The sequence below is a fragment of the Ammospiza nelsoni genome, chromosome 18 (assembly GCF_027579445.1).
Source record: "Ammospiza nelsoni isolate bAmmNel1 chromosome 18, bAmmNel1.pri, whole genome shotgun sequence".
NCBI classification, from domain to species: Eukaryota; Metazoa; Chordata; class Aves; order Passeriformes; family Passerellidae; genus Ammospiza; species Ammospiza nelsoni.
In genome coordinates this window covers 11,066,942-11,093,616 of record NC_080650.1, presented here as the reverse complement: position 1 = coordinate 11,093,616, position 26,675 = coordinate 11,066,942, and the positions used below count along the sequence as shown (strand labels likewise).

At 42.7% G+C, this 26,675-nt stretch overlaps 2 protein-coding genes across 2 annotated transcripts in view; one reads left to right on the top strand and one right to left on the bottom strand.

Moving 5' to 3' along the window:
- Nucleotides 1–4,060, bottom strand: part of GNAZ (G protein subunit alpha z) — a 49,892-nt gene extending 45,832 nt beyond the window's left edge. Inside the window, exon 1 of the mRNA XM_059485232.1 lies at nt 3,764–4,060. The gene's annotated coding sequence lies outside the window, so the exon portion shown is untranslated. The remainder of the gene's footprint in view (nt 1–3,763) is intronic.
- The window catches only part of RSPH14 (radial spoke head 14 homolog), a 71,858-nt gene extending 51,275 nt beyond the window's left edge, over nt 1–20,583 (top strand). Inside the window, exons 4-6 of the mRNA XM_059485233.1 lie at nt 17,656–17,881; nt 19,201–19,337; nt 20,324–20,583. Coding sequence (XP_059341216.1) covers nt 17,656–17,881; nt 19,201–19,337; nt 20,324–20,583 — 623 coding nt within the window. The remainder of the gene's footprint in view (nt 1–17,655; nt 17,882–19,200; nt 19,338–20,323) is intronic.
- Nucleotides 20,584–26,675: the final 6,092 nt, after the last annotated feature.

Genomic DNA, 26,675 nt, shown 5'->3' with positions numbered 1-26,675 from the left:
GGATTAACCAATTGTAGTTCCTATGAAATTATTATTTACTTTCCAGTCATTATTTTTCATGCGTGTGAGCAAATCAAATACTTAGATTTTCTGGATTTGCCTCTTTAAGTTTTTCTGTTGGCCAAGGTGTTGACTGGTAATCCAACAGGTTATTTCTGCAATGTGGAATCATGTGGAGGTGTTATCACATTTGTCTTTTTGATGTGATGGCTTAGGAATCCAGAGAAGGAAAAACTCTCTGGTATTAGGGGCTTACAGAGAAAACAAAAGGCAAATAGGATTTGTTGGGTTAAACCGTGTTCCCTAATGATTCACTGGGTGTCCAATAAATAATAAAATGGGATTCTGAGGAGAGTTGAGCTTCTGCTGAACCACAGAAAATGCTCTGAGCTGAAGTGAAAAAAAAAACCGTAACAACCAACATATAGAGCTGTTATCTTCTGAATTTTTGCCATGTGTTTTGTTAGTTGTGAGTTTAAATGTATTCAGTAGTAACCAATATTTGAATCTGTTCCTTCCATCCAACTCCACCAGTGCCCTTCAATGTTAAGGAAAAGCAACAGTTCACAGAAGAATATTTTCTCTGTAGCCTTCATGTCAAGGGTTAAATTCTGTCCTTAATTCCACTTGAAAGCTGAAACAACTTAAATTGTTAATATGTATCAACTCCTGAATCCAAAACAGAATTTATCAAACGGTATTTAACCCTTCTCTGTCATCTTGTCTATTCCACATGCCTTAAATTGCCAGGGAACTTTGCAAAGAGAATCGATTTTGGTTGATTTTGAACAGTATAGTTTTTCTTGGGATTATTCTTTCATCAATGTAATAGTTGAAATTTGGACTTCCTAATCACCATTCTTGAATTCTAGAAAGTTTAATAAAAATGTGAACTCTGAATATAACATACAAAATATAAGTCATATTATCCTCTCAAGTAAGGGAAGGGAATCTGTTGTAACTAGTAATTGATGTGGATTAATTCTGGATACTTTGGGGATCACAAAGAACAAAATTTAGCCTTTTTAAATAAAAATGGGACAATTCTCCTCTGTAAGTATAAATATGATTTCATGCACATAGGCCAAGATTATGATTTTTAAAGGCCTTTGAATAAGTTTTCTCTCAGGAAAAAGAAAATAGTTGATTGCTTGTGTAGAAACTACTACTGCTGAGGGTGGGTACTGTCAACCTTAACATGGGAGTAACACTCCCATTTTCTCAGCAAAAAAGCATGATTCAAATAACTGATAATTTATGAATTCGTTTACTGGATTTGTCATTGAACCTGCAACCTCACTGAAACCAACTACAAAACTGTTCAACATTTCTGTTCCTAAAGGCAAGGGAGAACCTGATCAGTGCAACTGTGTGTGCTGGGCTCTCTCCAGCTGAAATAAATGACAAAACTTCCAGTGACTCCTGTGAAAGCAGGTCCAAAACTTTAGCAGAAATAGTCAGATTCAACTCTCATTTTCAGGTACATAAATTTGAAGAATCTCTTCTGAAATAAGTGGGATTACTGTGATTTAACCCAAAGGAATTGAAAGTATTTTTCTTTAATTCATGGAGGGGGAGAGAGAAAAAGGCATCATTGCCTTGTATTGCCTCACCCCTGTGTATCAAGCAAGGCTGCTGTCAAAATCCTTATCTGCTTAAGCTGGAGAGGAAGAGCTGACTTCACCATTGAAGGATTTGAGCTTTTATTACCTGCTGAATTTTCTGTTATCCTTATCCCCTTCCCCACTGCTTAGCAGGTAGATTCCTTAAGAAGGGACAAATTTCAGTTTCTATCTACACTCCTTAAAATTTAACATACCTTGTTCCATCAGTGCATAGTCAGAACTGGTCAGAACATAGTCAGAGACAACCAGAACACTTTCACTTCAGTCCCTCAGAGCTACCTGGCTGGTTATTTTTAGATTATCAACACTAAATTCAAAACCAAGGTCTGCAACTGAAACATGAAACTGTTCTGGAGGCTTACAAAATTCAAGGTAGTACCTGCAGAAGACTTATTCAACTCTTCTCACCAGTGGCCTGTGGAGTGACAAGCACAGAATCTCAGCCAGAGGTGTAGCATTCTTTATGTAGCATGCAGAGTTTATTCCTCTCTGTAAGGTCCATTGTCAGAGTGACATTTCCATGCCTTGCACAGAATTAATCAGCTTTTCTTCCTTATAAGCATACATATGTACACAGAAGGGGTTTCTTCTCTGAAAATGCAATCAGTGCTTTGGTAACAAAAGATAGCATGAGTTTTCCTCCTAAATATGCCTTATAACTAAGAGGTTTTCTTTTGATTACACCTGCCACTGGCTTCTTGAAGACTGGATCTTCACCCTTCTATACACATAGGCCTCTCCTCTGATAATGTCCTTAATCCAAGGGCAGGGATCTGTGCTTTTTGCATGATAGCTTCCAAACAAATGATTTGATGGAGACAGCCACATTAATGGCAAAACACACTCTGCTCTGCAGAGCTGTGTCTGTTCAGCTGTCAAATCTGTGCCTGTTGAAGAAAAGTGAGGATTTCTGCCGGTAACAGCACCTAAGGCATCAGCTCGGACTTCCAACATCTATATTTATAAAGTCAGACAAAATTTCCCCTAAGTCCAAAATGCACACTCATTTTTTGCCCCTTTGTGATCCACAAGTAGGTATTCAGAGCACCTGACCTGCTGTTGTAACCTTTATGGATGAAATGTTGATGGCCACCCGAAGGGTGTGACCCACAATGGCGCGAAATACTGAGCCCAAATAAAAATCAATTTTTGGGTGTGAGGTTATCAGAAAATGGCTATAAACAAATATAAAGAAATGCTGGAGGGAAATCTAGTGATATTTTTCTCAAATCTTCCCAGGAAAATGTTGAGATAGGTCAATATCTTGCAGAATAAATACTGCAAGAAGACACATTAAACGGCTTCTACAGTGAAACAGCCAAAAGCAGATCGGATCAGTTCTATGAGCAGAAATTAAACTGACATCTATTTGTCTGCAGCTCTCTCTGCTAACATTGAAGGCTTGGAGGTTTTGTGTATGAAGCACTCTCCCAAAATGCAAATGCAAAGATATCAAAAAACTTGTGGTTCACAAGTGCAGATGGGAGCCGTCCACAGGTGCAGATTAATATGAACCCTCCTCATTCCTTCACATGCACGGGCACACACGGAGAGGGAACGCATCCAGGCTCTGCAGAGCCACACATCCTTCCAGTGAGCACATGAGACTGCTACCAGGAGCACTTATTACAGAAATTTGGCAGCAGGAGTCTTTTCTGATAGAATGTTATCCAGGCTGCATTTCCCTGGGAGGAGGTGCTACATAGCGTGGAGGTTCTTCTCCCAACAGGCAGAATCTAGTGGATTATCTTCCTGAATCATTAAGGGGACACAGCAGATCTTATTAAGGCTCAGGTATTGGCTATTCATGGGTTAAAATTCAGGCTAGGAAAGGGAGACCACTTAATTTTTAGAAGAAGGGCCCAAGCTGAAGCAGTAGCTAATAGAAGGCCGGTATCCCTTGAGAAGGTCATTTTCACTGTATCAGCAGCCTGCCTCCCCTTACTATTTTTTGTCTACACACAGCGAAATGTTCCTACCTCACAGTGACACTCATATTTTTTATCCAGCAGAAGCATAGCTTATTGTTTCAAAATTACATCTTTTCCTGCTGGCTATAGAAGTGCTTTTTCTTATTTTGGAAATGTTCATCACTGAACTGATTTAAGAGAGAAGGAAATGCGGAATATTGCACTCACCTCTCCAGCACCAGGCAGGCAGCCTCCACCTCCTCAATCCATCAGTACAAACGCTCGCATCCACTGACGCCTCTCCTCTGCTTTGGCCCTTTTTCACATCAGCATCTGTGATTTGCCGAGCAGACACACCACGACTGCAGGGACTAGCCCCGCAGCCCCAGCAGGAGCAAGAACCTGCCCTTTCCCATCTTCTCCCTGGAAAACACAACCGTAAAAACCCGGGCTGCTCTAAAGGCGGCCGTGGGAGCACTTGTCCGGCGGCCCCCCGCGGGAGACAGGGAGGTGCTGCTCGCTCTCGCCGGGGAGCCGGGCAGGGGGAGCGCGGGGCTGGCGCTGGAGGAGGAGCCGGAGCCGCCAGCCCGTTTCCACGCCAACGGCGGGGGTACCGCGGGCGGGGCGGCGGCGCGGCCGGCGGGCGGCTCCGCTCCGGCTCCGGCTCCTGCCCGGGGGGCGGCCGGGCCCGCAGCCCCCGCAGCCCCCGCAGCCCCCGCCCGGAGCAGCGCGGCGCAGAAGGAGCCGGGTGCTGTTAGCGAGGGGTTTGTGCCTCTTCCCCGGCTCGTTCGCTCCGCTGCTCTCCCGCGTTACATAATGTGCGGGTACAGACGTGCCGCGGGCTCTGCCTCTGCACAACCGCATCCGCACCCGCGGGTCCATGCTCGCTGCAGCGCGGCACTGCCCGGCTCCGGCAGCGGCTGCGCTGCCAGGGCTCGTTTCACAATGCGTGGTTTAGGGCGAGCCGGGCACATACGTGTTGGAAGGATACGGTCAAGGGTAAAGGGAGAAAAAACAGTTTCTTTAGTTACACGGAATTTATCTACTGTTTGCTTTCCGCTTCTACCGTCACTCAGCTGCTCTCAGTACTGGGCGTAGATTTTTTTTTCTGATTTTCCCCTTCTGCCTTTTGCATTTGTGTATGTGTAATTTACTACAGCTTTTTTTTTTTTAATTAACGATGAGTATAATTTTCTTTTTATCTCATTAATGGATTTACCCAATTCATATTTTACATTTCTCCTAGTGTCTTTTTCCTTTTGGCTACAATACTAGTTTGCATTGTTGAATCTGCAGCCCTGATCAAGTAGCTGATTTCTCCCTACACTGCTAATTTTATAAGCTTGATTTGTAACTGATACACTTCTGCTGGAGATAGCAACAGAGACTCACACACAGACGGGATGCAGGCATTTTTTCCCACAATAAGGCTAACATAATACAAAGCAGAAAACATCTGATTCCTGTAAATGATATCACTTTCAGTACTGATATTATCAGCAGAGCTGTAGCATTGATGAATTATAATAATGAAATAATTCCATGTAAAAATCAGTATACCATATTGAGAAAATTTTCCTATAATTAGGAATCTTAGGTGTTGTTCATATTAGAAGAGTTTGCCAGTACATCTAGACTGGCAAATTTGTTCTAGAAAAATTTGTTAGAAAACAAACGTCATATACATAACTTGCATTGTTCTCCCAGCAAAACAAGAATATTCAAAGCATAATTTTGACCTGCTTTAATAAAAATATGTCTGCAGCCTTATTTTGAAATTTTAGCTTTCAATATACATGCACAAACATAGTGCATTTAGAAGATCAGATAGTGGTTAATTTAAAACTTTTAAGTGTTCTGTTTTTCATATATACTCTTTACTTGCAAATGCATAAATCCCTGATATAGTTATGTTGGCAAGGGAATAGAATAAAATAAAGTATCTGTGGTAACTGAGTAGTCTAGATAATAGGATAAAAGAACAATAACAAGGTGTACAGGTTTAATCTGCAATTCCATAAAGAACAAGTAGTTACTATAGAAACTGTCACATTACATGTATCTTTAGCATAGTACTTGATATGTGAGAAAAGGCATCTTGCACACACTAACCAAGTGTGGCAGAAATAAAGCACCAAGCACCATCACCCTGGCTGGGACGATCATCGTTCACATGCTGTCTACAGAGAGAGCAGCTTTAGGCACTTTCCATTGCTAGAACACAACACCTGCTTTCCTCCAGCTTTGAGGGAGGCACCAGAGCATAGATCAAATGTTGGCACTGAAGGAATTACAGACATGCAGTACCTGAGTAATGGGACAGCTCTGAGAAGTTTAGGAGCTATTATTTCAACACTATCATATGGAAGCTTGCTGTTGATTAATGGCAGAGTTAAAAACCAACTTGTCTGAAAAATGCCTCAGCAGATATGTCTAAGTTTTCTTCAGTTTTACCTTGTCCTGCATCCAGAAATTATCAATTAGGGCCTTTCAGCATGTATTGATTGCATTACATGTAGCTAAGGTCCCACAGGAATTTAAAGAGAAATAAGTCTCCAAACAGCCTGGACAGGTGATTAAATGCCAAAGTCAAACAGCACAGAAATCCAGGCCCTTAGCCCAGGACTCTGAATGTTTTGCTCTGTAAATAGACTGAATGCACAGAAATAACTACAGAAAGTGAATAGTTTGTGTGGAAATACAAAGAGTCATTTTAAGGACCTGTGCAATCTGACTGGATTTCCATTTCCCTTTCTATGCCACCATTTTTGCCCCAGCAGAGCAGGCTGCAGTTTGGAGGGAGCAGTGTTTGACTGCTGAGGTGCAGCACCCCTGACACAACTCCTGGGCTCGTTGGCTGCACCAGTTCCACTCAACTTGCCAGTGCCATTCATTACCCAAAGGCCAAAGCCCTGCCTGTTCACTGCTGCTTTCTGCTGGATCAATCAAAATAGATGCATCCTTACATGTTTATTTTGAAGACAATAGTGCTAAAACAAAAATGTGCTCTTAAGTGGAAAATCCCATAGGGATTTTTCTAATCAATTACCCTTTGTTATACCATGACAACATGAAAATATTTATATGCACACATGCAATGTTCTTGGTGAATGTACATCTCCAAATGATAGAGGGTAAATTGAGAGGCCACATCTGGTCTCTAATAAAAATAATAGAAGACATTTTGTATTTCATTCAATCTTCTACCAAACACTCTCTTTTTAACAAGCAATTGTAGATCTGGGTTAGATATTTATAGACAGGTCTGTGATTCTCTCAGCATGAAGAACTGAACAGAACATTTAAAGAAGAATAAAAGGGCTGTATTTTTATTTTTAACCAATTTTCTCACGTGGAAGAGTTTAAAATAGCATCATGTACAGATGATTGGGATCTGATATTTATATCTATCTGAGATATTGTTGCTTTGTATCAGTGACTGTGAGATGGTGGGGAAAATCATGAATGCACCTTCTATCAGGTGGTATCAGCCTGACCTCATTTGGCTTCATCATTTAGGATGAAAATTCACTTTCTACCAGGATTTCTCCCTTTTATCTTCTCTCACCCTTCAGGTAACTGAGGGTTTTGCTTAATATCAGCATTTTACTCTTCCTATGAGAGCAAATAATGAGACATTTGAGAATGTGAACCCAGACAATGCATTACATCTAATATCACAATCAACTAAAAAAGAACTTTGAAAAGAAAACACCAACCAAAACCTACAAATGTTGAGTGCTTCACATCCCTCCCTTCACATTCTATTGTGTACCTACTGTGTGTGCAGCTCATTGTTTCAGCTGCTGCATCAGCAGTCGCAACTGAAGCCAAGTTGAGAAAAACAAACACTAAATCCAGCAGCTGGAGGAGAGCTGCTCTCCCAGAGCCCTGGAAAATACCTTGGCTTTCCTGTGCAGGAAACTTTCCACAGCAGCCCTTGCTTATCCCAAGCTTTGGGATGGATCCATGCACTCCTATTCCTTCAGAGCCTCCATGGGAAGAAAGCTGCAGTGATACTGTGAAACACGATAAAGGAACATAGTTCTTGGTAAAGAGACTGTTCTTCAAGACTACTACATTATTTTATTTTTTAAAAAAAGGTGAATTAAAGTATTCTTTGTTCATTTTTCACTACTAAGGTCAAAGGAATGGAGTAAAAACCAAAACAAAACTGCTCAATGTTAACCCAAATTAGGGATCACTTAGTAAAGTATACAACAAAGGATCCATGAAGGTTGAATAGAAAACACCACCTGAGATCAGAGATCTTTTTGAATTACACCAGGAGATGCAATTAGAGTGCCAGGATTTTTTTGAAACCAAAGTTTTAAAATAAATTGTACCAGCTTCAGATCTATTAAGGTGGTCTGAGCAACAGGTTGTTGGTTATTCTTAAGTTACCCTCTTCCTTCCTCTAATCTTCCTGGTTGGGGGTTTTGCAATTCATAAGAATGATTAAATATTCACTCTCCTCAGTGGCTTGAAAGTAGGTCTTTCCCACTTGAGGACATCAGTAGGCATTTAGTGAGGGTTTAAATTTTTTAATAATAAACAAACAAAAAAAATCTATTGATTTTAAATATATTTTGTTTTGCCACTTCTTGTTCTTGTTCTTACCAGATGAAGAAGTACCAAACTTGGCCCTCAGAAGGATTTTAGATCATTTAATAGATACTTAGAAAAAAATGTTCTGATTGGACTTCACATTTCCTCCTTTAAGCATGATAATTCCACTGCATGTAAGAACCACAAGATATAACTACAATTTCATCAGGCACTGTTATTTATGTGTTCTATAACCTCCTTGTGTCTGATACACAGAAAATATTTGGTAGTTAAAAAAATTAAAATGGGGACAATTTTTATTGAGGACACAAAGGTAATTCTGGAAACCTATGGAAGAAGAGCTGGGAACATCCAGGTAGCTTTACTATGGGGGCTTCAAATGCCAGTCCAGTTCTTTAAAAATTTGTAATATTGCAGTCAGGACTAAGTAATTGGTTTGGATAATTGTCCACTTACTCAACACCAGTCCCACAGGTGGTTTTGCCTCTACAGAAACTCTGAGAGTTTCCCATCTATCTACCAGCCCACCTATAGAAAGTACAAACTAGACACAAAGTGTGTTCTCTGTTTCTGTTTAGCAGTGTTTTGAATCCTCTGTAAATAATGTTCTAATAGATAAGCACATAAGTGGTACTGTTGAAGTGCCTATGCTTAATCTGGCATGTTTACAGAAGCTAGACCTAATATTTTGGTTCAGGTTAAGTAACAGCTTCATTTTGCTGTTGTGCCCAGCATTTACTGGGGAGGTACTTTAAAAAACAAATCATCCTCAAAGCAGCCCACACCTTGGCAGGCTCGTATTCAATTAGGGTTTTTGAATTTTTCACTGCTTGAAATAAAATATAGGCTAAAAAACACTGGAAGGCACTATTGTAGAGCCTCAGTCTGAGCAGAATGCAATTTTCATGGAGTACAGAAAGCAGTTTTCCCTTAAGAACATGGCTTCCCATGGAAAACATGGAATTGAGAGGGGAGGCTCAATCTGCTCCTCCACCCAGCTCCACTCATGTTGTGCAGCCATCTGGGCCTGTGGTTCCAATCAAGATCTGTTTCTTCTGCTCTCATTACAAACAAAATTGCCAAGCCAGAGCATCTGAAGCAGAAAAGGATTTCACCCACCTGTAGTAGTGTATTCTTCTTTTCAGGAGCTTTTATCAGTTCTCACCAGTCAGTTGTGCTCACTTGGCATCAGTGGAAGCAGAGTGAACTGTAGGATAAAATTGTCTTATTGCAGCTTTGCCAGCAGGCCTGACCAGCAAATACAAGCAGTGGATTTGTCAGCATTACAATTTCTCCAGTTCAACTTTCTTTGAAATTTCTATCAGGTAATTTTTGAAATAATATATCATATAACACATAACACATATCCCCTGCCCTTCTAACAATGGAGAAAATGTAAAAAAGAAGTGCTTACACAATGAGCCTGAATTCATGTTCCCATTAATTTCTTCCTGTTTTCTTCTACCACTATTTGCAGTCTTTCAGTCTGTTCAGTTTTCAGTCTGTGCAATGATTCATATCTTCAAAGCAAGTTTATGTTAATTTTCAGGACAAAATTCTTCAGAATCTGACACATAATTAATTCTAGATATTTGGTTGCTTTAAGCCTCTCATTTTTAATGTTTGACAGTGGTATAATCAAATCTCTATATAAACATTCTCATTCATATACCTCTGTTTCTGATGGATTGCCATTTAATTGTACTATGGAAGTTCAGAGAATACTTTCACCATCTTAATGACACATTTCTCCTAAGGAACAAAACTGAAAAAAATGTTCTTTAATGCCTGAGCATGTGTGGGGTTAATTCACTGGTTACAGAAGGTGAACCTTAAAGATAACCAAGATGTTCTAATGGTCACTTGGCTGTGTGATGCCATTTTGTAATGCAGAATTCCAGTTGCAGAGGTGTAACTTCCAGGTATAGAAATTTAAGATAGTTGAGAAAACTCTTTCTTGAACTTCATTCATTTTGCTTTAATTATTTGGCACTCTGCCCCAAAAGAGGAAAGATTTCTTTTTCTTTCAACCTATTTTCTCAGCAGAACTTCTGAAAACTTGAAATTGTGCATTGCTCTCACATTAGGGGCTTGTAAGACAGTTGGACTTTAAAGTTTTAAAATCTTTTTATTAGTGAAAAATGGCTCTGAATTGTTTCTCAGCTGTTCAACTGACTTGCCTGAAACAAATGTTTGCCTCCCTCCTCCCCAGCCAGCCAGACAATAATCTCTGGAGGAAATGAGCTCTCACACATCTTTACAAACCTCTGTGACAGGACAGACCTTTCTCCACAGGAATCTCTAAAAATTGCCACAATGGAAGTAATAACCATATGAATGTTTGTCAAACTGATAATGTCATGTTCACCTTACAGCATCAATTTTTCTGTGACTGAAACTTGCTACAGGAGCTGGAAACACTTGATGTACGTGCTTGGTATGAAGTACAAAATCCAAGATTTAAGTCAGTTTTGTGGATGTGCCAGTCCAGGTTCTCTTCAGAATGATTTCTGTCAGGCACAGTAAATCCAGTGCCCTCTGTGAATGTTGTATGTCCCAGTGGGTACTGGTGGAAACTGAAATTCAAGAGTCTGTTATGGTTAAAGGCTGCACTGCTCCCTCTCAAACTCATCTCAGAGCTGCACATGCCCATCACTGAGCAGCACAAAACAAGGACAAATTCTCACTTGGAAAATCAGAATTGGGATAGCCTCAGTGGCTGGGGCTCAGCTTTTTGGGAGTAGTTATCCTAAGGCTTTAATTTTCTCTACACTTATTGATCTGAGGACTTTGGCAGGACTAGCGCCCATGTCAAATTGTTTTCCTTCCTCCATGTATTTTGGCAAAGTCTTCCCTGTAGAGGAAATTAATAAATTTCAGGGTGACATTTCCTTCTTCATCTAAAAGAGCAAGGAAAAAACCTCCAACCCTCTGGGTGAATTTTTTTAATTTTTTCTTTTATTTTTATTATTTTGTAAAAAATTATATTTTGTCAGAAAAATAAAAACCAAGCAATTTTCCAATTTGTGTGATCAATCTGCATGGAAGATCAGTGATATGAATGCTGTTTGTGTACATTCACACATTTGGATACCGAGGATGACTGTGAGGGTGTCTATAGATGAAGTTACAAATTTAGGAAATATAGAAATTTACTTAAAAGGGAGGTGCAAGCACCTGGAGTTCCAAAGGGCTAAATAAAACCCCTGCAAAAGATAGCACAGCTTATCCTGTAATTTACAGGCAGACTATCAACAACTTGAGCTAGGAAAAAATTATTTCCCCTTCATTTTGATTGTTTGCTTTCTTGTATATAACAAGTCAATGTAGTTTCAGTAAAAGAAGGAAAAGTTGCTTTCATTGTGGAGACTGCCTTCAGATTGCACATGAATGAGCAGCAATCCACAGTTCTGGATTATGCACTGTCACAACAGAGAACACATTTCATTATTTCCATCTTTGTTTTGGGGGATTTCCCACTGAAGGATCTGACACTGCCCTCAGTCAGAATGAGGGGTCTGGTCTTGGTCAGTTATTGATCTTGGGCTGTACCTAGTTCTTGTACAAAAGCAGAGCACAGGGTTTATTTCTCATTTTGGATAATTTCTATGTGAAACACAAGTCTATTCTATCTAATTCATTCTCAGAGTTTTTAGAGATATGATAGAATACATTCTGTTCTAAAATTTTTTAATTGTTTAGATATTATTCCTCTTTTCATTGGCCATGAATTATTTAAATAATTAAACACACTCCTTTCAAGCAGGTGGTCACAGGTAGTCTTAATTACTATCAAAATGACAATTTTTTTTTTAAGTAACCTGTTTCTTGGATTTCTAAATTACACCAGAGGAGATAATGCAGATATATCAGATGTAGTTTCTATGTTAATTTTTTTCAGTGGTGCTTTGATATTACAATTGCACACAGTCCAAACAAAGTTTCTAAAAACAAAAACAAGATATGCAGGAATCTCTTTCATTCTTTACTGAGGCTTAGGAGCCTCTTGTTTATCAGACCAATCTTTCCTGTTCCTTGTTAATGCTGGAAACATTTTGGGTTTTTAAATCATCCCCAGAGGCAGCCACATTATGTGCTCCTGCAGGGTACTGCTGACTTTTTAATATTTTTATAACCTTAATTTCTGTGATATCTTTAATTCAGACAGCATCCCAAAATCCTGAGTATTGGAAAAATTCTCATTGGCTTCAAAAGCAGATCACATCATGGTTTTATAAAGCTTATAGAGTTTTATAATGCTCTTGTATTTTTAATGAAGATCTGGCAGACACTACAGTTGAGGTTGTGATTTTGTACCTGGTGAATCCCCAGGGCTCTCCTGAGATAAATGCCTCCAGCCAATGCCTCCATTTGAAATGGTTTGATCCAGAACTGTTTACTATTTCTAGTCTGATCCAACCTCTGCAGTGTTTTCCTCAGTTCTCTTAATATCCCAGTGGCTCTTCAGTTGACATAAACAGAGACTTCCCAGCCCTCAGTCCTTGCAGATGAGAGGTGGCCTCTGTCTGTGGGCACAGCCCTCCTTTGGGACTCTGCTGTTTGTTCCTGTTCAATTGTCATGGACAGACAGAGAACTATTCTTGCAAAGAAGAGCAAAATATTCTGATTTTCAAAGAGGTCAAGAGAATTATCCTCTTCAGGTAGGAATCTTGGTGAAGCTGTTCTAGCAGGTGAGCTGTAACTCATGGAATGTGGTCTGCCTCCTGCTCCAAGCTCACCAGAAAGTTCAGCCCAGGTTTAGAGCATTTCCAGTTTTATATTCACTCTGCTCCCCGACACAGCCACAATGCTGGGAGCACTGAGAATCAAAATGCATTAAATAAGCTACTACAAGGTTCATAAACTGTGCTCTTGTGACAGGTGACTCAGAGATTTTCCCAGAATAAATTATATTTTTTCCATTTAAACAGTAGTGAGCAAGGAGTCATTAAGGAAGGTGTGCAGGGGCAGCACCCCCTGTGCTCAGCTGTCACTCACAGTGTCACTCTTGGCACCAAGGAGGCATCACCCAGCACTGTTAGCCAGTGTCTGTCATGTATGGGGGCACTCACAAGGGTAGCAAACCCTTTCTTGCCTCTGAAATGCTGATTAACCATTGCAGGGAAGCAAGAGAGCTGCTGCTCTGGGAGTTTAGGCAGGATCACTTGGCTCCTCAGCCAGTGGCTCCCCCAGGCTGTCCCAGCTCCCCCAGGGCTGTCCCAGCTCCCCAGGGCCATGCCAGCTCCCCCAGAGCTGTCCCAGCTCCCCCAGGGCAGTGCCAGCTCCCCAGGGCAGTGCCAGCTCTCCAGGCTGTCCCAGCTCCCCAGGGCAGTGCCAGCTCCCCCAGGGCAGTGCCAGCTCCCCAGGGCAGTGCCAGCTCCCCCAGGCTGTCCCAGCTCCCCCAGGGCCATGCCAGCTCCCCCAGGGCAGTGCCAGCTCCCCAGGGCAGTGCCAGCTCCCCCAGGCTGTCCCAGCTCCCCCAGGGCCATGCCAGCTCCCCCAGGGCAGTGCCAGCTCTCCAGGGCAGTGCCAGCTCCCCCAGGGCTGTGCCAGCTCTCCAGGGCCATGCCAGCTCCCCCAGGGCAGTGCCAGCTCCCCCAGGGCAGTGCCAGCTCCCCCAGGGCAGTACCAGCTCCCCAGGGCAGTGCCAGCTCCCCCAGAGCTGTCCCAGCTCCCCCAGGCTGTCCCAGCTCCCCCAGGGCTGTGCCAGCTGCCTGTGGTGCCAGGCAGCAGATTCCCTTCCCCTGCCTCTGCTTTGCTTTTCCTCTGTGCCCCTTCCTAAGCACAATTCCTGTACTGAGCATTTCAAATCCTTGTGTGACCATGGCAGAGACACCTCCAAGGTGCCAACAAAGAATCTGTGTTTCCCTATTATTTTTCTGTGTTCTATTACACCAATCATCACTTTGTGGCCATGTATGAGGCACATGCTTCAGACCAGACCATTTTGAGTTGAAAACCAACATTTTCAAGGAAAAGGATTTGCAATATGATTGGATTTATGTAATTGAAAACCAAAACAAAACACCGTTCTTATGTACTGTAAATAACTCCTTCATCTTCTACTAAATTGAACTTGTTTACATGCCCTGCAGCCATACTGAGAGAACTGAATAAATGGCAACTCCTCTTTGGGCCTGTTTGAAAAAAAATCAGGAAAGGGAGGATGAGAGTGGCCAGACAGTTATGAGAAGGAAGAGATGAGTGCTCAGATAAAAAGCAGCCCAAGGGAAGATTACAAGTTCTCAGAAAAACAGATCAATAATGACGTTAACTATGCAGCTGCAAATGCAACTATTTGCATTTTGAAAACATTTTCCCCAGCTACTTCACTGGGCCCAGGGTATCTAGAACACTCTCTGCAACAGACAAACCCCTTTGAAAGGGCAGTGTTTTAATGAAAAAGTCAATATCCTGAGGATGCCACTGTATTTTTCAGTACAGGACTATCCAAACCCCAGCTTACCTTCCCCTCCTATTGCTCACCCTCTAAGATCCAAGGATCTGAGACCTCTCTCCTTTACAAGTGATCCCAGACAACTTGCCACTGATTTTGCCTCCTCCCTTTTCCCTCCCTCGACCTTTCAACCTGTGGTTCCCCTGGGAAAATCATGACAAATTTCCACGTGGAAATTTCAGTCCCAGTGTTAGGTAGTCTCTTTTTGTTGTTGATGATGGCCTTTCCTCTCCACCCTCTTTCTCTTCACCACACTGAGACTTTTGACAAGGTCAAACAATTTATCTTTATTTCTATATTTATATCTGGGAAGCTCCCTCTCATAGCACGACAGCATTTGAGCTCAGACCACTTGACAAAAACAGTAGACAAGAAAGCTCCTGGTACAGAAACCCAGCCTGGTAAAACAAAATCAATTAAAAAAAAAAAAACATTAGAACATCCCAAGTGCTCAGACAAAATGAGATCAGTAGCCCCAGAATAAATATTGGTTAATGGCTGTACAAAATCAAAGCTGTTGTAGACAACACTGTACCTTAGCAGCTTATGGACACAGACACAAAGTGACACAAAGTGGCTTTGCTGGGTTTCACACCCAAAACTGCAGTGCCACAGCAAGGCCAGCACCCAAAGAAGACATGAAGTGCAATGAATGAGGGATGACTGAGGCAAAGAAGGTCAATAAACATTAACTGGAAGGAATAAAACCAAGGGCAAGTGAAAGCAGCCCTGGCTGCATGAATGTATTGGTGGAATACATTAAAGATAATTGAAACACTCAGACAGAAAGAAGTGAAACATGAATGTTGGTTGAGAGAACTTAGCAAGGAAGTCCTGAAAAAGAGGGAATTCCAGCAAAGTGAAAATGAAACTTGACATGGTGAGTTAAAAATGGCTAGTAAGTATTGAAAGCAAGCACAAAAAACAGGAAAGAGCCAAGCACATCTCCCAGCACAAGGGAGGCAGAGGGAATGCTACAGCAGCAGTTGTTACAGACAGATGGAGTTAGGTTAAATCAAGCAGTGGTTTCTCTGGGCTCAAACCAGAGTGTGTCTGCACTGTGCAAAAGGATTTGCTTATGGACTGCCCCAAGGAGCACTGGGATCCATGTGAGTCAAAGCTACACACAGGTGCTTGTGACAGGCAGTGTGAGCCTGAGGCTGTCACAGCTGATTTACTGCTCTTCCTCTGAAACTGTACCTCCCAAACTGACACTCTGTACTGATTTCCACCCAGAATTTAGAAGTGCATATAGTGACTGTGAGCAGTCTGGGGATCCCAATTCCATGCATTCAGGCCATACAGTTTGTTTTCATGAAAAACTTCGGGAGGAGTTTTAAAAATTGCATTTGAAAAATCTTGTATTTCATAGGCCATTTCAAAAGACTGTTGGGAAGTGTGGCTGAAGGAATTCTGGATATGATTTAAGTGCTTTAGTCTGCTTCCTTGGGAGCAGTTCACTAGTGGGTTCCCTACTGCCTGGCATTCTATAAGGCATGGAGAATTTCCCAGCCATATTTCTAACCTGCCAAAACCTTTCTGTACCTACAATGTGCAACCCAAACCCCAGCAATCCTTGTCCAGGGGGGTGGTGCTGGTCATGGATGAGCTGGGGCTCCTTCCCAGGGGCCCTCCACCAGAGTCCTCTGCAGAGCCATAGTGCAGGTGTCCTTTATCACATCCTTCTGCAGGAACAGAATCAATGGGCTGGAGTTACTCTTTGATAAGTTTCTTTTGTTCCTCCAGGGAACAATATAGGGTTGGCTGGGTTTTTTTCACAGTGAAAGCAGCAACTCCCCTGTGCAGTGACACACAGAGCCACAGCTTCAAAGAACATTATTTCACTTTCTTTTCCTGCTTTGCCTTTCTGGCACAAAGAGAAATCCTTGTTTGTAAAATGTTGTTAGCCTTCAGTGTGTATTGTCTTGGAACTGGTTTGCCTTATTTATTTGAATTCTCACAGAAACTGACCTCCAAATGCAGCACAGGTAGTAAAGCTGTAATATCACCCCAAGGCATTTCTTGGCCTTGGCATTGTAACGTGGATCCTAATGAGTCAGTACCATAAGAAGTTGTTCAGTATTAGCAAAGTCTCAGAAATATGTACAACAGAATAACCTCTAGATTAGAATCCTGTTTTTCACCCAATTATCAAGGTGAGGGATTTTTCTTATGCACTACCAAGGGTCATGAAAATGTCTTTCCCACTTGTCTCTGCTGTGAAGATCCATTTGAAAATACCTTGATGACTCTTATCCACAAAACTTCCTTATCTAACCACATATGAATCACTTTGAAAGGAGCCACATTTCTCATAGCAACCAAAGAATCAGTCTTAGCAACAAGACAAGCTGGAGAATTTTGTTTTCACATAGTTACTCGTGGACAGTACATTCTGCTTTCCCCTGGCATTGCTGGTGAGTGTTGACTTAGTAAAGGGTGAGAAATGGTACAAATCAGACTCTTGCTCATAGCAAAGGCATCACTTGCTGGGCAAATTATGATCTCTCTACCTTTGATGTTATATTTTAGGAGCCAGTGCAAGAGTACTGACTGCTGGAAAGTTCAGAATTTAAATTTTTGCCTTGACAGAACTACTACAAAGAAATGTGTGAGGAAGCAGACAGTTCCCAGAATCTTGACTTCCCCCCACCAGAAACCACCATGAGAATAAAAGAACGAGCTCTAAAGGCCAACATCTCTGTCTGTCTTGGCATCTGCTCATGTTGAGAACAGTTAGACAGGCTGCATAGGAGGTCACTTTGTAATTGATATATATTTCCTATCTTTTCCTTGCAAGGATAATTTTGGGAGAAATATCACAGAGAAACTGGGAACATCAAAGCAATTGTCATGTTGGTTATTACCTGGTATTGATTTCTTTAGAGGAGTTTTGGGGAAGCTTCCCAAAGAAGCAATGCTGAGATACATTTATAAACAAGGGATGTTGGAGTACTTTCCATCTCTCAATTCCACTTCTGGGTAAGGAAATGAGTTCCCACGTGTGTTTTGATCCTCTGAAGCAATTCCAGGTGCAGGTAGCAATAGTAGCTGCACTCAGCTCTCACCCATGTCCCTTCCTGTCCCTCTGCAGGGGCTGGTGGTGTCCTGCAGGCTGGTTTGATTCCCCCACTGGTCCTGAAGTTGGAGACAGAGTTGGATGAGATCCAGGAGCTGATCCTGGGTACCCTCTCCAACTGCCTCCGTGTGGAGGTTTCTGAAGCCCTGGCAGCTGGTGCTGTCCCTGTGCTGAAGGAAAAGCTCTCACACCCCTACTCAGCCATCAGGAGCAAAGCAGCCTGGGTCCTCTTAGAAATCAGGTAAAGAAACATCTCTAATGCTTAAGTCCAAGAAAGAACTAATTCTTTCAGGAATAAATTCAGGAGTAAATTCAGAACTAATTCCAGCAGTAAATAAATGCCATTCATTTACAGCTGTGCTCCACTACACACTGAAGCTGCCACATTTCACATGTAAAGCACTATCAGCCTGAATGCACACATGGGTAAAACAAAATAGGACACATGGGGCTTAAAGAATTCCTAACTGCCATAAATCACTGAAGAAAGCAGATGCTCATCAGTCATTCCTTCTCCTTCTGTTTGTTTTCAGTATTGGCAGTGGAATCGGGATTTTTTTTCCTGGAACAGCACTGCTAGGAAAAAAAATCTTACATGAAAAATCTTGTAGAAACAGAACTCTGACCACTATGGAGGTAGGGAGAATCTCCCTTATGTTTTTTGAAAAGTGCTCTCTCTCAGAAAATTAGAGGTCCTTGGAAACTTTCACTAGGATTGAAGACAGAAATAGTTTTCTGCCACAGGCTGCCACATACCTCAGTGATGGATCAGAAAAAGCAATCTTTATATTAAATTTGTGTATCAGAGAATGGATTGAAGGAATAACTTAAGTCCACTGTACTGCAATCAGAAAATATAAGTGTTCAACAAATGTCTAATTTAAAAAGGTCTGCAGTTGATGTAGTTTACATATCAACTGGCACTACAGATTTCCTCATGTCCTATAATAGAGGTATGAGAGGAAAAGAGTATCATTAACATGAGCCACAGAAAGAAAGCAACATACAACTGAAATATGGACCTGAGCTATGTTCTAGGTCCCTGCAATGGCTGGGCCACATTAAATATTCTTCTCATTAGAGAGGCTGGAAAGAAAGAGAGAAAGGTGATCTGGGAGAAGAATTCATTTTAGCCCTGTGATTTAGCAGGGTTTTAAATCTCTAGAGGCTTCACCAGCCAAGTTTGTAACTCTGTTACACTTAGGACCAGCAATACCTTTAATCCTACACTCTGTTACATGCAGCTGCCCATCAGTGTCCCGTGTACCATAGAAAGCTTTTTAAAAAATCCAGGTATCACCCAAAAATACCCTAGAATATAGTGAAGCCCGTGCAGGCAGGTGGGTGTGGTGTCCTCAGGCCCGTGTCCGCAGGTGGGTCCAGCAGGCACAGGCACCCCTCGGTGCCCGGGGGCAGGACAGTCCCTCCAGGGGGCACAGGGGCTGTGGCACTGCTGGTGGCACCGGGCTGCGGCTCCAGGCGTGCCCAGAGGCCCAGGGGCTGCAGGGGCAGCAGGCACAGCTCAGGGGCTCACTCGCTTTACCCATCCTCTCTGCGCAGCTCCCATGCCGAGGGGAAAATCGCCGTGTTTGAGGAAGAGGTGATTCCTGTGCTGCTGAGCCTGCTGGAGGACGCGCAGCCCGCAGTCCAAGTGAACTCAGCGGGAGCGCTGATGTTCGCTCTTGTTACACCTCAGGGTGAGACACAGAGGCAATTCTGTTGGGGTACCTCCTGGAAATCCAATTCTGGGGCAACTAAAGTAACAAAACATTTGCTCTCTCACACTCCCCAAGTCCTCAGTTTCTGACAGTGTTGATGCTCGTCAAGAAATTAGGACTGGGACATTTCTTTACCACTGACTTTAGCACTGTTGCTGCTTCGTCACAGTGCCTGGTGGGGACAGGATATTTCACATTTCATTCCCCTAAGTAGGTCAAGAAGTTATTTATCTACCTCACCTGCATCATTTCCCTCCAGAGGGGGAACATTTTCCACTCCAGTCCAGACCACACAGAGATCCAGAAAACTGGAGCTGTGCTCAATCACAGTGCTCAGCACAGGAGCGCTGCTCTCTGGAAACACTCTGGGATTAGAGGCAGCTCCTCTCTCACAGCTGGGAGAGCAATGAATATTAATAAGGTCTGTAGCTCTCCCAAGTAACTTACATGACACAGAAAATACTAACTGCTAAATTTCCAGTGTGATGAATGAGTAATTAGACGTAAAAGACTCAATAACAGCAGTTGTGTTCCAGTCCTCCTCTGCAAACCTTCCTCGGGCTTCCAAAGACAACTCAGGAGTGGATCTCGGTCTTTGAAGTGTTTTAGAAATGAAAGACTGGAGGATGTTCTTAAGGGCATCTAACAAATTCCACTCCTCACCCCCCTCCAAAACATATTCTATCATTTAGTGCCTCATGTATTTTTGGATAATTTGTTGCAAATGAAATACTAATGTACAAGGCAGATAAAGTTAACCATGAAAGATCTTTTTCCTTAAAAATAAACAGCTGGGAGCCAACCTTGGTCTCTGAAAGAAGAGCATGTTCTGCCTCTGTGCACTGCACCTCCAGGGCTGTTCAGATGTTCAGAGCTGCAGCCAGGCAGGGAATGGAACGTGTCAGTCCAAGAGGATGATGATTAGATGTCATTACACATTTCAAAGCCACTTTTTTTCCCTCCAGGGAGATCCTCAGCCATGGGTGCTGCAGCCATTCCACCTTTACTGACGCTGGTTGCTGAGGAAACCAGCAAAGCGCGTTTGAATGCAATCAAAGCCCTCACCCTGCTGGCTGAGCTGCCGGAGGGCCGCAAGACGCTGCTGGAGCACAGGGACACCTTCCAGCGGTGTCTGGATGATCCCAGCGAGGCCGTGCAAAGAGCTGCCGAAATCGCCATCACCGTGATCGACTGGAAACCCTTCTGCAGCCGCGATCTTTTCTAGAGATCTATTGCCCTCTGTTGTTGTCTGGCTGTAAAGGTACGCGATTACATGAGACCTTCAGCACCCCAGAGCTCTCTTCCTTACTTACTCTGGCTCAATTTCTCCTGAAAAGTTATTTGGCTACAGCTTCACATCTATATTGCAGGTCACAAGCAGAAAAATGGAGAAGAAAAGTTAGGAAGTATGGAATTCTCCACTAGGAGTTATTGCCCAAATTACCAAGATTTTCCTATGATACAAGGCACCAACTCTTTTTGTTTTCTTCATAATGTTCTCTCCTTTTCTTTTTTAAACCTCAACCTATCAAACACTAATCAATAATTAATTATATTAGAAAGATTCACAATTAACCCCTCCAGCAATTTGTCCATACTGACAAATTGATCTAACAACAGGAATTCACATGAATTTTGCTGCAAACATTTGTTGAACGTGGGATTAAGAGCAAAGTCAGAAAGCCTTTACCAGGTTAAAGCCTTGGTAAAGCTGTGCTGGGGCCTCTCCAACAGGAGAGGGCTCTGGTCCCTAATTGGAATTGCTTGGAACAGGGAACAAAAGCACCTCAGGGTTTGAGCTGAAGGCAATGGAAGTGGTGGGAAGTTTCAGTAGCATTTTACTCACTCGGAGTTCAATGGTGGTCACTACTGACATGTTGCAAATTTCTGTCTGCAATTACAAGAGTGTAATTTAAGAGGCTTCAACGGGAGGCCTGGGCAAAGAAATAACACAAATGAGCAGGACAGCCCTGGCCATTCTCAGCCACCAAGGAAGATGTGACAGGGTGGCTGGGACAGCTTCACAGCAAGTCTCATTTGTTTTCACTTGGGTTTTGTTCTCACATGGGAGTTTTCTGTCCAGAATTGTAGCTACAAAGCAGCTGCATCAGGTCTGTAAAAGGGGTTATTTGTCAGGGCTGCTTTTCCATTCAAACCCACGGTCACACTGCAAACTGCATTACCCTTACACACAGGATAAACTCTTCCTGTAGGAGTGATTACAGTTAAAATGCTTCTCTTCCATAATGTAACCAAAGGGTGAATTTCCTCTCTTATAAAGATGTGATTTAAAGTATTGAGTCAGTTGGATTCATTCCCTCCAGGCAGGATCTTGGAGGAACTCTGCCTTTTATACACATAAGGCACTCGTACATGATACATATTGGTGCCAGAGTGCATCCAACTCAATAAGAGAGGCCAGGCAGCTTTAATAACATGCTAAAAGACTGGAGCAGCACAGTGCAGGCTCAGCTGCTCCTACAGAACTGCAGGAAAACCTGGTAACAATCATCATTTTAACCCAGGTCCAGCCTTGTCACAGCCTTCCCTGATAATTCAGGTATTCACTGATAATTCAGTGAATTCCCAAAATAATTAGCTTGTTCAGATAGAGAAATAAGACCATCCACACTGAACTGCTCTGGCCAGAAGAAATTGATTTGGACCTTAAGTAGTGTGTTCCAAGTATCTGCCTGATCAATGCTTTAAAGACAATATAAACTGTTCCCAAAAAAGCCTCTCCATGGATCAGTGCTCTCATCTCACACACACAGCTCAGAAATGGAACAAAGCCTCAGGTGAACTCTGAGATATGGACACTACTGGGGCCCTCCCACATGTCAGCTTTTGTCTCAGCAATTCTTTGGCCCTGTTACACCTGACAACATGAAACCATCACACTACAAACACAACAGGAATTCCCTTGGGCTGTACTGACCATGTGCTGCCTCTGCAAATGCCAAGATTTAAAGTCTGTGTATGGACAGCCACTGTTAATTGGGGTTTTCTACTTACAAAGCTGCATTATTGACAAAAAGTTGGTTGCAGATATAATAATCCAAAGTCACAGGCTGTGCTGAGGGCTGATTCCCTGCTTTGGGATGAGAGACAAGAGTCCCCATTTCATGAGGCTGGGAATTAATTAGCACTGTAGGTGTCAGTAAAACAATTGGCTGGACCAAAGAACAGTTGATGAACAATTTCCCTGGACTGAGCTTGCAGTCAGGAATACTCCATAATAAAGCTACCACAGACTTGGTCACAAAAATACTGAAGGTCTTTTGGAATTGCTTCATACACATTACAAATACTTAAATGAACATCTCAGGATTGGCACCCCACACCCCAGTTAAACTCATCCTTTCAAAGGAAATGCTGTGTGTACAGCAAGTCTCTGCCTTTAGCACCAAGGCAAATTTTTAACATCAATGAAATCAATTTGCCTTTTTAGCTTGAAGCCAACAATTATTAAGGCCCAGATATAATTAATATGGTCCCAGGTCAATACTGGAATTAATGCACTTACACTCTACACAGATTGAGCTTTCAAACCATTGCCCAGCAGTCCTCAGAGCACCAGAACACAAGACAGCTGCATCCATGGGAGACAGGACTTCCCTGTGGACTCTTGTGTCCCACCCAGGCAGAGGTCACATTGAATTTTTTCTAACAGTTTCCAGAAGGTTAAGAATGTTGTGGCTCTTTGTTCTTGCAGCTACAGACTCATTTCCACTGTCCCTATACTCCTTCAGAAGGCCAAGGGGTGGAAATCATCCTGTCCTGCTCTGGAAAATGGCAGCTTTTAATTCCATCTTTTCATGTTTCAAAGCAGGGAGTAAATTTGTTTCTCACTACTACCATTTCTATTAAAAAATATAAAAATCATAGTGAGAAATGTGTCAAAGGACAAAATAGTCTGGGAAAATCACATTTGGCTAATGGCATTAACCCAGAAGGGAAGAGACAGCTACACACAAAGCTAATATGCCCAAAGCACAGGATTTCTTTTTTTGCAAGACAGTTTGCAATTTGAATGAATAAAACCATTTTAATGATTTGTTTTAGCATACCTTGCTTCTAAACTATGTTTTTAAAGTTATAGGCTCCAATACTGTAAACAAAAATGTGCACAGAGTGACAAGAAACTCTCACCTCAGCTTGAAGCTCTTCCAGGTACCTTCAGAAAAGGAGGGGAGGGTCTGATCCAGGCAGGCACAGCTGCTCTGGCCTCAGCTGTGCCAGGTCAGGGCAGGGTGGGCTCAGCAGCTCCAGAGGAATTATTCTTTCTCACAGCTGCCCATGGTAGAGGGCAAGAAGGAATATTCTTCAGGAGGCACAAAAAAGGCAACCTCTTTTATTAATAATAAGGATGATAACTTGATGCACTGCTTACACTGTCTTGCATTAAAACAACCAGTGGAAATTGGAATGAGTGAAGTTTTTCTGTCCTTTAGGTTCTCCAGCACAGGCCTACAACACACACTCCATGAGAAAATGCCATGAATCACCAAAAAAAGCCAGGGGTTTTTACATTTCCCATCTCTTTCAGCAGGGTATTGCCTGCTGTTACTGAATCTGGGACTACAGGTTCTCATTTCAGCACCAGGGAAGGTCTCTGATTGCTGCTCCCTTCCCTCTCTGTGGGTTCTCTGCAGGGCACAGACACCTGCAGCTGGCACATGAGACCACTAAAACAATTCAAGCACCCAGCAGCTTTCCTGAGAGCAGCTTTGCTGTGACTCCACAGCCTGTGCCCGGGCCTTTCTGTGCTCTCTGTCCCCAGAAATGTCAGCTCTAAGCTCCTCTGGCTGCACACTTCAAACCAGTGAGCTCAAGTGCCCTTTAGATACAATGACTGCCAGTACTGGCTTGATTGTTTAGCTTTGCTCCTCATTTTTGTGTTGGCTTTTACAGGAACACTCCTGGTTTTGCCAGTTAAGGCAGGTCAGGGAGCTGAGTCCCCTGGCAATCCCCCTGCTCTGGGCCCCCATCACCACAAGCACCTGCACCTGAGGAGCTCAGCCCTGTGCCATGGCCTAGTTCAGCATGGCCAGACAGTCTGCTTGAAACCACCATGGCTACTGCAGACTGATTCCAAACAGAGTCCCAGACATGTCCTCCCCTGGCATTGCAGTGCATGAGATTTGCAGTAATGGAATAGGAATAAACCCAAATTCTGAGTTCTAAGAACAGGGTGTCCTCATCATCATCAATACTAAACATTTGTGAGATACTTGGATACATTTTTGTGGGTGATACAGACAAATTAAACGACCAGTGATTACCCCTTTTCAGGACTTTTCCTAAGAACTATGTAGTATTTCCTAAAATGGAAGATTTTGTTTAGTGTGTGTTCTTTACAGCAGTGTTACAATTTGCTAACAGTACTACTAAGTGCATATTGTATTTTATTTTATTAAAATAATTCTGTATATCTAAAGTCCACTAAAAAAGCTTTAACCATGTGTCTTACCTGACAGGGATGTCTCCAGATCCCCTGGAACAGAGCTGTGTTGTGCTGTACAAGCCATGCAGGTACTTTGTGCTGTGAGCCAGAGATTTATTTGGAGTCTCACCAGTAACCAGACATTTTTCAAATGTATAATCAAACACTGGGGAAAGGGTGTGCTCACAGTTCCCACCTCTGGAGCATGACAATGCCCAGAACAGTGCAAGCTACTGCTTTTAGCTGAGTGTCCCCAGCAATAGCTCATGGACAGAGCTCCCCTGAAAACTGAAGGAAAGTCATTTTCTTCCTTAAAATCATGAATGCAATAGCTACCAACCTGAGCTGGCATTTAATGTTAGATAAACATTACCATTTTATCAACTGTTCACAATAGAAGGCAATTTTTCTTTGAAATTCTACAAAATTACAGGAATCAACAGTAGCTGTCAAACTTTTTGTAAATATTTGAGCTCTTCCCTCCACAACACCCACCTTCAGACCAGAATGAATCAGGTTGCTGAGGACATACAGTGAATATCCCTGAGAAACTGTGTTAGATTTTCACAACTCTGTGCTTCTGAGGAGCAAAGTCATGCAATGATGCCTGATTACCCAGGAGGTCATCCAAAGGCTGCCCACACTGCCAGGAAATCACTTCAGTTCTTTGTCTTTATCCAAATAGCTTTATAATTTCACTGTATTTTTGTAGCAAAGAATGACAAAGAGGGATCTGGGCAATCCTCAGTGACATCTTCCTTGTTTGTTTTTCATCCATTACTATTACCCAGAGGCAAAACCTAGACACCAAATGAAGTTTCTCTGTCTTCCATCACATTATATAAAAATCCCATCACTTTGTGGACACCAAATCCTTCAAAACATACAATTACTTTAATATATACAAATCTTCATCGTTCATTAAATACAATTAATTCCATGGTCTTTAAAATACTCTATCACTGTGTTAAGGTTTGCACTGGTATTCCTGAAGTATTGATTAGATCTGGCCTATGCAAAGGACCCTGAAGGGATTATGCTGAATAGCACCAACTCTACTGAAGAGCAGCAATTCTGCTGCAGTTCTGAGCATTTGGGGTTACAAATGAAGCAAAGAGCCTGCCAGGAGATGAAGAAGTGGCAGAGATGCAAGGCCAGGAGGCAAAGCAGGGAGCTGACATCCCAGGAGGCAGAGCAGGAGCTGTGGCACTGCAGGGGCAGCCCAGGAGGCAGAGCAGGGTGGTGGTGCCAGCCCAGGAGGCAGAGCAGGAGCTGTGGCACTGCAGGGGCTGCTCTGGGCCTTCCCCTCAGCTGCTGCCAGCCCGGAGTGTCCTGAGGCAGAGGCTTGGGGACAGCACAGTGCCACCAAGATGTGCAGAAAGAGCAGGGAACTGTGGCACTGAGCAACCAGCATCTTCTTTCTACAGTTGATTCCCCAGGAAGCTGAATTAAATGAAAAGAAGATCTATTGCTTTCTGCTTTGAAGTGTTAAATCTGTCTTTTCCTGTGTCCCCAGCTGGCACCAAACTTATCGAGGAGAAACAATCAGCCTGGTTTAGCTGATATCCCACAGCTGTGACTATTCTCCTTCCTGAACTGCCAACTCATGCTGCCATGCAGCAGGAATCCTATTTCTCAATGAAATCTTCAGAGGAAAGATTTATAGCTTTGCAGGAAAGCAGCACAGAGCCCTTGGATGTGCCTCACAGTGCAGCCCAGCACTCCAATGCTGAGGATGTGACACCATGGGCTGCTTTGTATCACAGTCCACAGACAGAGGCAGGACATTGACTCCAAGCCCACAGTAAAGAGGGCCTTGACACACCAGGGTGGGAATTGATCAGTAAGAAATTAATATATATACACACACA